This window comes from Syngnathus typhle, linkage group LG3 (assembly GCF_033458585.1).
Source record: "Syngnathus typhle isolate RoL2023-S1 ecotype Sweden linkage group LG3, RoL_Styp_1.0, whole genome shotgun sequence".
NCBI classification, from domain to species: Eukaryota; Metazoa; Chordata; class Actinopteri; order Syngnathiformes; family Syngnathidae; genus Syngnathus; species Syngnathus typhle.
The window spans coordinates 8394772-8407281 of NC_083740.1; the positions used below are offsets into that span (position 1 = coordinate 8394772).

At 39.2% G+C, this 12510-nt stretch overlaps 1 protein-coding gene across 14 annotated transcripts; it reads left to right on the top strand.

Moving 5' to 3' along the window:
- The first annotated feature begins 537 nt into the window (after window positions 1-537).
- Window positions 538-11939, top strand: gne (glucosamine (UDP-N-acetyl)-2-epimerase/N-acetylmannosamine kinase). 14 transcript variants are annotated; one of them, XM_061274624.1, is made up of 17 exons: window positions 560-659; window positions 1567-1605; window positions 3453-3579; window positions 4647-4809; window positions 5522-5590; window positions 5695-5843; window positions 6060-6306; window positions 7013-7220; window positions 7886-8038; window positions 8170-8382; window positions 8515-8602; window positions 8718-8928; window positions 9067-9196; window positions 9278-9499; window positions 10020-10202; window positions 10466-10582; window positions 10837-11939. In XM_061274624.1, the coding sequence occupies exons 4-17, from the start codon at window positions 4783-4785 to the stop codon at window positions 11070-11072; spliced, it is 2253 nt and encodes a 750-aa protein (XP_061130608.1). In that variant the 5' UTR covers window positions 560-659; window positions 1567-1605; window positions 3453-3579; window positions 4647-4782; the 3' UTR covers window positions 11073-11939. The 14 variants fall into 14 exon arrangements, with proteins under 14 accessions (XP_061130611.1, XP_061130618.1, XP_061130608.1 ...); XM_061274627.1 differs by lacking the exon at window positions 1567-1605 and having other exon boundaries at window positions 538-659; XM_061274632.1 differs by lacking the exon at window positions 4647-4809.
- The last annotated feature ends 571 nt before the right edge of the window (window positions 11940-12510 follow it).

Here is a 12510-nt window from a genome sequence, read left to right on the forward strand (position 1 = left end):
ACATTGAAAAGTGCACATAGCAGTTGAAATGGTGCAACTCATACTGGGGGTAGGGAAGCAGCCTGGGTCATTTGCTTCAAACTTGGGTTGGGGTTTCAAATAACATTTAACTGTTTTATCAATAATCCCCCCAAATAATGAAACTTGTTGAATGAGACAGCTATAACCATTTTTTTCTCATTTTGAATTTGATGCCTGCAACAAGATAGCTAGAACAGGACAACAAAATACTTTAATTATTAATTTAAGGAACAAACAAACAAACAAAGGTGAAAAGGATCATTACAAACCAGTGAGAAAAAGTGCATCCTGAAAGGCTCAGTTGCTCACAAGAAAGGAAGAGCTGATGTTGACCACAAAGTGCATAAGCAAATAGTACAAAAGAACATTTCTCAACATACAACGGCAAGGAATTGCCTTTTATTATGCGCCATAATAAAACAAGACTGGCAACTTGACACACATGAAATCTGCAAGGAGTGTCACACATAAAGCCGCCAGGGGGAGCCAAATGTCATTATATTTAGTAATGGCAATCAGTGAGAAATGGGAGGCGTTCACGTTACGTCTCGAAACTCGGAATTTCTCCTTACCCTTCACAATTGGACAGCACTATTGGTTCGGCTCGCTGGCTTCTCGTGCAAATATTGCAGACAAAGGTAATTACGCCGGCCCTCAACCACTGCGTGCTTAAATTCTCTCTCCGGAAAATAGCTAACTTTCGCCATCTTCGATGGTTTGTTATTGTCTGCAACTAGTGTTGGATGGTGAACTTCGGCTAACCATTAGCCTAACTTGGAAATCGATTTGACCGAGTAGGTGTATCAGTGATGGTGAATCAGCTTTGCTAACTGCGACACCCTGAGTACGTTAGGCAAGATGACTTGAGGCCAACGCAGAATTAAATCATCCCGATATTTAACTGTGATACAGTTACATTTCATATTACGTGCTAGCACGAGTTTAGCATGGTTGGTTCGTTGTACTGCATTGCATTGCATGGTACCCGAATTCATCATTTTATCAGGCGCTCCAGGTTTCGAAAGAAAACAAGAACGTCTTTAGGGTGCTACGGGCAGCAGCAGTAGCACACACACTGATAAAACATGAGTACTATTTCATGACGTTAATATGACGTGGCTTCTTTAGATTTTGCGTCGACCACGTCACACCGCAAGTCATCATGGTCAGAACTTGTCAAACTGATTCAACATTTTATAGTCCTCCGAGGACTATGTAGGGGGAATTCTGCAGAGAGCAAAGTTTATTTTTCCGCGGAAAACCGGATTAAAATTAACAGTTATAAAACAAATAAGTTATCTTGTTTTTATTTTTTTAAAACCTACCACTTGAAAAAGTTGTGTATTTTTTACTTTTGTTTTGCATTTACGGCAGATGCCCACAGTATACGCACTATGGGTTAAAAACAAAGACAGGGCTTTTGGAGCGGCTCTTGCTTTAAGGATAGTCCATAATTCAAATTTCATGCTTTGAAGAATAATCTGAAAGAAAGATCATTTACTTTTGCATTTGTCATTGTGTGACTCCTTTTATTTGTTTTTTTAGGATACATTTTCATTTCAAGGCTGAAATTATTTTGAATCGGTGAGTGTGGATGGGACACAGTCATTCTTTTCAGTGATCAGTTCCTTCCTCTGGCTGCTCCTGCTTCCTCCCTCAGGCTGAAAATAGGTGAATGGTTGCATTCCGTTTGTAGACAGACTAACGCAGTGCTTCTCAAATAGTGGGGCGCGCTTTTTTTGGCAGTACTAGAATAAAGTGTAATTGCGCATCTACTACAGCAGGGGGCAGTGGCGCTCTCATTGCTACTTCTGTCACGTTTGCGACAGTGCAACATTTTACGACTTACAAGACAAGTTAAGATAGTCACGGTGGGGAGGGGGGGCGCAAATAGTTTTCTTCTTGCTAGGGGGGGGGGGCGTAACAGAAAATAATTGAGAAGCACTGGACTAACGGGTATTAGAATAAATTATAAACACAAATAAAATTTACAGATTAATTTTAGAATTACCAAGGGCTACTTGAATGAAAGATGCTTTTATTGTGGTCAAAGTTTCTTGCTCTGAATACTATACAATGGAGAGCAAGCCTTTTGGACCTCTGATTTTTGCTGTATTTTTCTCTCTTGCTGTGGTACACCAGGGGCCAATCTCTTGTTAGTTTGCCATTTTAATGAGGCCTCAACATTGTGTTTGCCCTCTAATGGTTGGCTGGTGACAGATTGATTGATTATTATTATTTTGCAGAAGAACTCGCATTTCAATTTTACCAAAGATCGTGTTAATTTAATCGTGGCAGCCAAAATCGTATTCACGATTAAAATTTTATTTGATTACGGTATTTGTGTCGCCCTGCTAACAAGGCTGTTAGGTCATTGACATAACTGCCCTGTTAACAGGGCTGGACATATACTGTAATATGCCAATTTTAAACTATACATATTTTTGTTTGTGTTGTTTTATTTGTATGTATATTGTGCACTATTTAACAACAACACAATAGCATACATCACATAAAAATAAATAAAATAAAATAGCAATTATATTTTTTACTCCTAAATTAATCATTTACAGAACTAGTCTTGCCTTTTTTAGAAAATATGAAAATATTGCTGCCTTCCTCTCATTTTCTCCTTTTCTTCCACACTCTCAGCCAATCACTGACTCAAATTCAAATGAGCCAAAGGCAATTCCTCCCCTCCCCCCGACTACTTGCCCATCCCACCGTCGCTCTGTCGCCCCATTCTCCTCGCCTCCCTGCACATTTATGCTTAGCAATTTAACACATTTGAATAGCAGTACAAATAGACTGAAGGGTTAAAAACGACATAGGTGGTGACTGGTTGAAGATCTTGTCGTGGAGGGATGGAAAAGCCTTGTGGTTTTGTGTGCAAAAACCCCCATGTGAGTCATGTGATTATTTTGTCTGCTTTCTCACAAATGTGTGTTTTTTTTATTCATCTGTTTTGATCCATTTTGACATTTCTCAGAATCTGGGTTCTTTTTTCTGTCTGTACGTCTGCTGCTTTGTCATCCCTGTGTTTCAGCATGCATGCGTACCTTCCCCCAGCACAGTAAGCCAAGTGCTGGCTGCTGCTGCTGTCTTGTGACGCTTGAGATGAAGTTACATTTTGATGAATGGGAAACTGGCTCCATCTCATGCTTGACATCCACTGCAAAAACCTGTTCATTCATTATGTTATTTGAACCTGATGAGTGCTCAAGTTTTAAATAAAGAACGGTAGTAAGCAAGGACGGAAGTGGCTGTCTTTTATCATTGTAATCGCCCACGACCGGGTCAAGTACTGGCCGGCAGAAACAAGCCCAGCCTGTCGGTTAACAAAATTCAGCTTGTCTTATTGTGTACGTAACAATAGTTTTTGTTTTTCTTTCCAAGACGTTATCGTAACGCTTTTTCATTTACCTTACTAGTTTTGGTGTACAAGGCACGTGGCAAACAAGAATTGGAAGGCCTAGGATGACTATTATGACGGAGGGACGAGGACTGAAGGTTGCCCAGGTTGGGGACGAAGTACAGAGGACAGACTGACAAAATTTGGTAAAGTGCCCATCACATTGAAATAGATATTTAGGAAGAGGAGAAAACTCTCTCACGACTCTTACCAGTATATCGGCCCATTCTGTCTTCAGTCAAAATACTTTGTCTAGGCAAAGCTGATAATTTTGTTTTCTCTCTTTAGAGAGATTTCGGTGGGCAGGTTGACTCATCTGTCGGTGGCCATGACATGCTAAAAACAAACTTGCTCTGTTGATTCAAACATAGTTAAGGACACTGGCTTGTTTGCTGAAGTAAAAGTTATTCTGATATGAAGCTGGTAGCAAATGTACAAATCTGCTTCTCTGACTGTGAGTGTTCAGTCAAAAGTGATTGATTGCATTCGGTTGTATTGAGTCGCTTATTCGTAAAAATATTTTACTGTAAACTTAAACTAAATACCTTTAGATTTCCATTATTTTGTAACTTTGCATCAAGGCTTTTGTTGTAGCGCTTTTATATTTTCCATTATTTTATAGCTTTGAATCAAAGCTTCTGTAGTAAATAGTAAAGAATCAGGTTGTCTATGGCAAATAACCAGTGAACAAAAATGCAGCAAATCCTTTACCCCCAAAAGTCTCACAGTATGCCCCATTGTAAGACACTGAATGCCTGCTGCCATGTGATCTTTGAACATGAATGTCTTCTTGTGCGTTTGCACTACAAGAGCGGAGATTCCAAACCCTTTTAGGCTCGAGATTGACTTTTAGATAATATTATGGACATTCTTTGACGTGAGTTGACAATGTTTCTTATCACTAGTGTGATCTGTGCAACTCAACAATAACATGATCGTATAAAGGAATGTGTCTTTTGATACTGATATCCGAGATAAGAGAACTTGTCATCGCTACTTACTGACATCACAATAAGAAGTCCTCCTGTGAGCAAACACATTTGTTCCCCACCCACTAGTGTCATTGTCTGAGTATTACTCAAAAGCTCCCTGTTAGAAGATGGAAAGTAAACTCAGGCGTTACTGTTTTGTTACGGCCAGTCCTATCGGGCGTTGTAGATCCGGTACAACTTGTTCTGTTCCATATAGTAGTGGGCACGTTTTGTTTTTGCAGAGTTTTTCACCATCCTGAACCTTGTTCCAGTCTTGCTGCCGCTATGTGATATGCTGTGGGAGTTTGCATTCTAGTCCGATGTACAACAAAAGACATACGTCAGAGGGGAAACATTGTCATTCCACTTTTCCACTCCATGATGCCTAATCGGCTCAAAAGCGAGGTATGCGTATTGTAGCTCTTAAGAGATTTATAAAACGTGAAACACCAAACATGACAAGGGAGAAAAAAGTAGGCATCCAATAGTGTGGTGTACAATATTTCAAGAAGACAAACACAGCACTCCATTCACTCATGTATCTTGAATTTTTTTTGGGGGGGGGTCGTTCTGTTATTCATTGTGTATTATTTGTGTTGACAAATTCTTTAGCAATTAGTGTTAGATAAAGTTGCGTGTGAAGAAAACGCTTTGTCTGGCTTGAATGAATGAGCTGTCGATCAGCAAGCAGGTTTTGACAGATTTGAAAGTGTTGGACGTTGGTTTTATTAATCATTCAGCCTTGTGTTTTAGTAGAGTCCACCGACACCACCTTTTTAATTGAGCTTTTAACTAATATTTATCTATTTACTTTTCTTACCTTTATCTACATGAGCTATACATATGTTATATTGCGCTTCCCACAGTTTATTAGCGGTATTGGTTTGATTATATTGGACCTTTGGCACATTGACGTTTCAATTCCTTATGAAATATGAGTTGTTTTTCCATGCAGGAAAAGCTCTCTAGAAGTAAAGTTTGATGAATTGACTAGTACGTAGGTGTGGGTTGCTTTGCTAAAGCTCACAGACTTATCTTTTGTGTACCATTGTGCTCTGAGAAATGTTTTTGTATTGTGTGGGAACTCAGTGACACCCTTGTGTTTTTTTTCTTCCAGGAGTTGTACTACAAGAGGATGCAAAGCAGAGAGAAAAAGAAAAGGGAAAAGATGGACAATCTGAATCAGGTGTGACAGATAGATAAGTATTAACTTGCAAAAAAAACAACAACAACATCATACATATTCAAGTATCAACTTCTATGACGTGTGCTGTTGTTCCATTGGTATAGTGTAAGAAGAGGCTGAGGGTGTGCGTGGCGACATGCAACAGGGCTGACTACTCGAAACTGGCCCCAATCATGTTTGGGATCAAATCTCACCCTGATGACTATGACTTGGATGTAGTGGTCCTTGGTTCACATCTTATTGACGATTATGGGTGAGATACACATGCAACCTGGCGTACACACTTAAAATAAAGCGGTGCTGCTTAGTATGTTCTAGTTTATTAACTGTGCAACTGTAAACAACAATGTCATGTTTACAGCACCACTTAAGGAGTACAGTGGACTCCTATTGTCAATCTCAGGTCGCAAATATGCAGGGGTCCATTATACAGTCGTCATTTGAACATTGTTTTCTGCCTGTGTCATAGGAACACTTTTCGTATGATTGAGCAGGATGACTTTGACATCAGCTCCAAACTGCACACGATTGTAAGAGGGGAGGATGAAGCAGCCATGGTGGAGAGTGTTGGACTTGCTCTGGTCAAACTTCCTGATGTGCTACAAAGATTACGCCCAGATATTGTCGTTATCCATGGAGATCGTTTTGATGCGCTAGCTCTAGCAACTTCAGCCGCACTGATGAACATTAGAATACTTCACCTAGAGGGAGGAGAGGTGAGAAGATTGCGATGAATATTCAAGGAAACTTTTTACACAAAATACCACCATCATGACCAACGTTAAAATACAGAAGTGTTGTAGGCCAGAATATTCATAAAAAAAAAAACTAAGAAGAGGGTTTTTTAAAAAAATAATAATAATAATTTTTGTTTAATATTAGCGTACAGATTGCCAGCACTGACATTAGGCAGTTTGTATTCTAGTCAAACAGTAGTTTTCAAACTTTTTGTCAGAATATGAATCAGCTGTAATTTGAAGAATTAATTAAAAAATTAAAAGTGTTTATTCAAAATATATTGCACAGAAAAGTAAAATATAAAACAAATATTTTAAATAGTGAACCTATTTAAACAGGCTCTATGCATAGCTACACTATGTCCAAAATTAAATGCCTCTTTTCTGGAAAACACTTGAGTGAAGAGACGCCGCCTCACACAAAGAGGTGGTCAGAAAAAAAAGAGAAAGCTTTGGCAAAATAGGTTTTTGATGCCTCACCATGGGGGAGGTCCTGTTAATTGTTTGGAAGAAAGTATTCTAGACTATGCAAAAATCACAAAACGTGCCAAAGTGAATCGGTCAAGAAGAACATCTCAGTTTTCTGGTGAAAAACTGCTCTGCAGAGTTACCTACTAACTTAAGCATGTTTTGTTTTACTGTACATTGTACATGATCTCAGGTCTCATTTTGGCAAATTTCGCAGGTGAGCGGCACAATTGATGACTCAATCCGCCACGCCATCAGTAAATTGGCCCATTACCATGCCTGCTGCACACGAAGGGCAGAGCAACACCTCATTTCCATGTGTGAGGACCACTCTCGGATCTTACTGACTGGCTGTCCCTCCTACGATAAGCTGCTGTCACCCTATAACCGTGAAGACTATCTGGATATCATCAAGAGCTGGTTGGGTATGTCAGACACAGGTCATGAAAATGTCAGGGTTCCCTACGCGACTATGGAAAAGTATGAAATTTGATTCCATTAATTTCTAGTTCAGACACGAGGAAATGGGATGGAAAATTTTGAGTGAGTTGATTTGCAAAAAAAAATTAATTTGCAAAAAATATAATAGTTCTTGCACTTAATGTAGTTTTGCTGTTCAGCAGTTTTGTGCCATCCTTAAATGGTGAATTCTATGCAAGAAAGCACCTTTGCACTGGAACAGAAATCACAGTACATATGTGATTATTTTATTTGCGTGTTTACATTTGTTTACTCTTCTTAGTCAATCTCTCATGCATTGTAAGTGGAAAAACATTTGCTTCGGTAAAACTTGATTTTGACCATAAAACCTATGAAATTATAAATCGGTAATGTCATTAATTATTTTCATTGGCAAATGACAACAGTCGATTTGTATCATCTCTGAATTCCTGATGATTGAGCATCAACCTTGATTATATGCAACTATTCAAGACTCAGAATGATACACATCAATTTGTTAACAATTATTACCGACAGAGAACTCTAAAAAAATCAGGGTCTGGTAAAATGTTGAAATCTCAAATGTGTAGGAACCCTAAACTCAATAAGTCAGCTCATTTGTTTATCACATTTTTATTGCATTCTACAGGCGACAATGTGAAGGATCATGACTACATTGTGGCGTTGCAGCACCCAGTCACCACTGACATTCAGCACTCTATTAAGATCTATGGACTTATGTTGGATGCACTTATCTCCTTCAATAAAAGGACACTCATCCTCTTTCCCAACATTGATGCTGGTTGGTATTATAGGTTATTATGGCATGATCTTTATTAAATGATCAAATATGTATGGATAGGCCAATATGAGTAGAACCAAGGAGCCCATAGCCCAACCCATTCTTGAATATACTCTAATACTTATCCACAGGAAGTAAGGAAATGGTGCGTGTAATGAGAAAAAAGGGCATTGAGACACATCCCAACTTCCGGGCAGTGAAGCACATCCCCTTTGAGCAGTTCATTCAACTGGTATGCCATGCCGGCTGCATGATTGGGAACAGCAGCTGTGGTGTGCGAGAGGCCGGGGCCTTTGGCACACCGGTCATCAACCTGGGAACGAGACAAACAGGCAGAGAGACGGGTGAGAATGTGATCACGTGAATTTGAGTCTCTAGCGGCCCCTACTGTGCATATTTGGCTGTTACTATCTCAATTGAACAATGTAATGTCTTCAGGCTGGGAGAGCTCAAAATTCTACTTCTCTTTCTGCTAGGTGAAAATGTTCTGCATGTGAGGGATGCTGACTCTCATAGTAAGATCTACCATGCTCTGCAGCTGCAGTTTGGAAAGCGATACCCTTGGTAATGTTCCTTAAAAATGTTAAAAACAGCGGTTCAGTACATCTTCCAGAATTTGTTAAAGCTTCAGCGGCGGTCTGCATTCTCAGTTCTCTTCCTAATGTCCCTGCCTTTCCAGTTCTAAGATCTATGGTGATGGAAACGCTGTTCCTCGCATTCTCAAGTTCTTACAATCCATTGACCTGGATAAGCCCCTTCAGAAGACTTTCTGCTTTCCTTTGGTGAAAGACTCCATATCCCAAGACATTGATCACATCCTGGAGAAACAAAGTGCTTTGGCTGTGGACCTTGGCGGAACCAATCTCAGAGTAGCAATTGTTTGCTCCCAGGTAAGTTGACCAGTCTCATCTGAAGACTTTTATATACTACATATTATCAATCTTTATTAGTTCTCTAATGAGATTTTTTTTACCCCCCCACCACCCATCTCTTTCTTTCTATACTTGACTGCCCCTTGCTTTATCAAGGGTATCGTAGTGAAGAAATATACTCAACCAAATCCAAAGACCTTTGAGCCCAGGATGCAGCTCATATTGAAAATGTGTGAACATGCCATGCAAGATGCAGTGTCTCTCAACTGTAGAATTTTGGGAGTTGGTATGAAACTATGATACACAGCATTGTATGAAAAAAAAAAAACGCATTTATGCTTATTGCGTCAAATCTTTCCATCCATAGGAGTATCCACTGGTGGGCGCGTAAACCCACAAGAGGGTGTGGTACTGGACTCAACAAAGTTAATTCAGGAGTGGACGTCTGTGGATTTGAGAACGCCCATCTCAGATGCCTTCCACCTGCCCGTCTGGGTGGACAATGACGGAAACTGTGCTGCCTTAGCCGAAAGGAAGTTTGGTCATGGAAAAGGAGTGGAGAATTTTGTCACAGTCATCACAGGAACAGGTGAGTTGCCATAGTTTTCATGCAGTCATTTGTTCATTCCCTGCTGTCCTCCATCACACAGACTTGTTCATCCATTCACATTCAGACACTCGGTTATCCAATCAAATTATTAATAATAAAGAATAAAACTTAAAAGGGGGAGTTGAATGTCGGGCTGCATCTATCAAAGTTATCATTAATACAATAGAAAAACAGGACATTTCAATTAGTAATGACAAAAGATCAATGGGTATCCTTTTTACATATTACATTATATATTTTTTGAACCAATACAGATAAATTCCTGTTTCTCAAGCTCGATATTAATAACCAAGAACATTCTTTTTGTGGGTGAAGGGGTTGTTTTTTTCTTTCATTAACAGGGAGGCACCAACAATTCTGTTCTTAAAATGCTTGAAAAATAAAGTGGAATTGAGGGCTGAGTTGACCTAATTTGTGTCTATGTTACTCATTGTTGAAATTGCATTGATACAGTGAGTGTAGGTTCATCCTACTCATTTGCAATTATGGGCTTTGAAAGGTATCGGAGGAGGGATTATCCAGCACAACGAGTTGATCCATGGCAGTACATTTTGCGGCGCCGAACTAGGTCACATCATGGTGTCGTTAGACGGACCGGAGTGTTCGTGTGGAAGCCGAGGATGCATCGAGGCTTACGCTTCTGGTCTGGCCCTGCAGAGAGAGGCCAAAAAAATGAATGATGGTGAGTGACAGTTGGATTGTATCATATTTGTGTATATGATGAGGCTTACTAAATGCTCAGCATTTACTAATTAGCTAGATAGCAAGAGAAGTGAAATTGGTTTCTTGACAAAAATTGAGTTTTTCATCTGTTACAAAGTTGGAGAGTGAACAGCTGCAACTTGCGATCTCGATAACTCAAATGATGTTAATGTTCTTCCAGATCTTTACTTGTCACTCCAAGGTAACTCCAATGCAATAAGAAAATACTGTTGTGTTTTTCAGATGAACTATTGAAAGGGGAGGGATTGGCTCTGAAACAGTCTGAGCCCATCACTGCCGCTCACCTCATCAGTGCAGCAAAACTGGGGAATGCTAAAGCTGTAGCTATTCTCAACAAGGGTGAGAACCTAAACGAGCACACCTACACACACAGACACATCAGAAAAAAAACGGGAATGGTCTCTTCTTATGTAATGAGTAACCACATTAAAGCAATCTGTTGCTTTAGTCTCCTCCTGACATCAAATAGGGTGTAATAGTAGAATGTGAAGAGAAACAAAATAAATCATTTCCAGGTAAACCTAAAAATGTGTGACAGCAAATAGTTAATATGCATTCCAAAATGTTTTTTTTCTTTCTGTTTCTCTTTGTAGCCTCCACGGCTCTAGGTGTCGGCATTATCAACATCCTGCATACACTCAACCCCTCACTTGTGATCCTATCTGGTGTCTTGGCCTCCATCTACGAAGAGCCGGTGAATCACCTCATTGCTAGTAAAGCCCTCTTACCAGCTCAGAGTACCAAGGTGGTAACGTCAGACTTGGAAGAACCCGCTTTACTAGGAGCGGCGAGCATGGTGTTAGACTATGCTACGAGAAGGACTTATTAAACGACACACTTGTCTCTTGATTCCTTGTGCCATCAAGAAGACATCGTCTTGAAGTTGATTTTCCAAACATATGTTAACATATCTAAATCCAATTTATAAAAATGAAAAATGCCTTTTCTGTCGTTTCCTGTTTGGTGATATGTTGTGTTCAGGAAAATGAAACCAATTCACACTAGTTTAAAATTAATTGATCCTTAATCAAAGGTTGCCTGGATACGTATTTCTTGTGTCAAGTGGATCCATTGTGCATTCTTCTATCACATAAAATCTTTTTTGATTTCCGGATTTTTAAAAAAAGCAAGTAGTTTGTTTTTTACAAAAAAAACATAGCATAACAACATACTCCAAGCAGGAATTTGCTTCTGTTTGTAAAATAATAGCCAGTGGTCCATTGAGAAGGTTCTTTTGCCAATGACCACATTTTTGCTAGATATATCTTTCAATCTCTTTCTGTATCGCTTCCTGTTTCACTTTTCTACAAACATTTATCCCCTACTGAGATGATTACAATATAACATCATAGTTCCATGTCTTACCAGTCATTCTTTGAAGACTGGAATGAGTTAAGTAATGATATTCTAGTTGCTTGTCTCAAAGAGTGTAGTAACAATTAATGTACAATTTAATTTAATTATTAAATTATAGGCTGAATAATCACGTGACTGAAACTTTATTTTTGCTGCTATGGAGGATACAGTGGTACACATTGTATGTATACTTATAATGTACTGCCGTTGTTTGTTTTAATTTGGTTAATGATGGTCCAAGTGAGTACACAATGAAAGGGTTATATTTAAAATGCCTACCTTCAAGGTAGTCATTTAACAATATATATGTATTTGAATAAAAGAGAATATTTGGGGTGTGTATGTAGTGATTGATTGTGATTCCGCAAAGCCCAACCTGAAACCTGATAATCAGAAACGTTTGAAACTTGGTACATTGAGTCAGGTGCTTTTCACCTGAACGATGGGACGCTGTCGGGGCAGTTCAATAATTAACCACTGTGACGTTATTCCTGGGTTAGAGACCAATGTTGTTTCTACGGCGCTTAACCTTGAGGATCAAGAATGAGGTAAATCTGTGAGATTGAATCGAGTTTGGCGTCCAATATTGGTCCCTTCATTGTGCGTACATTTGCCGTAGGTTTGAATTTGAAAGGTTGCAATAAAAACGTCACCCTAAAAACGATCGAGTCGTCAATTAAGAAGGGTTAATTAAAATAGGAAGTATCGCGAGAGTACATTAATGCTACAAACACAATTCTTTATCAAATATTTTTACCACATATTTCATGCAAATTGCGGGGTTCAGGATGTTAAGATGTCTGAATAAATGTGACACTGGTTTAAGTATGAAGAAAGGGTCATTCTTGTTTTGGTTATTTAATTTCATTGAAGTTGTGACAGCACGTATAGGTCACGAGCCTGCACCGGGG

What these genes read in the sequence shown, in the direction of transcription:
- gne (XM_061274622.1), top strand. Translation starts at nt 2,886, where the DNA reads ATGGAAAAGCCTTGTGGTTTTGTGTGCAAAAACCCCCAT. An exon ending in TTCACCTAGAGGGAGGAGAG is followed by an intron (nt 6,307 to 7,012) that starts GTGAGAAGATTG and finishes CAAATTTCGCAG; the next exon opens with GTGAGCGGCACAATTGATGA. An exon ending in ACAAACAGGCAGAGAGACGG is followed by an intron (nt 8,383 to 8,514) that starts GTGAGAATGTGA and finishes TCTTTCTGCTAG; the next exon opens with GTGAAAATGTTCTGCATGTG.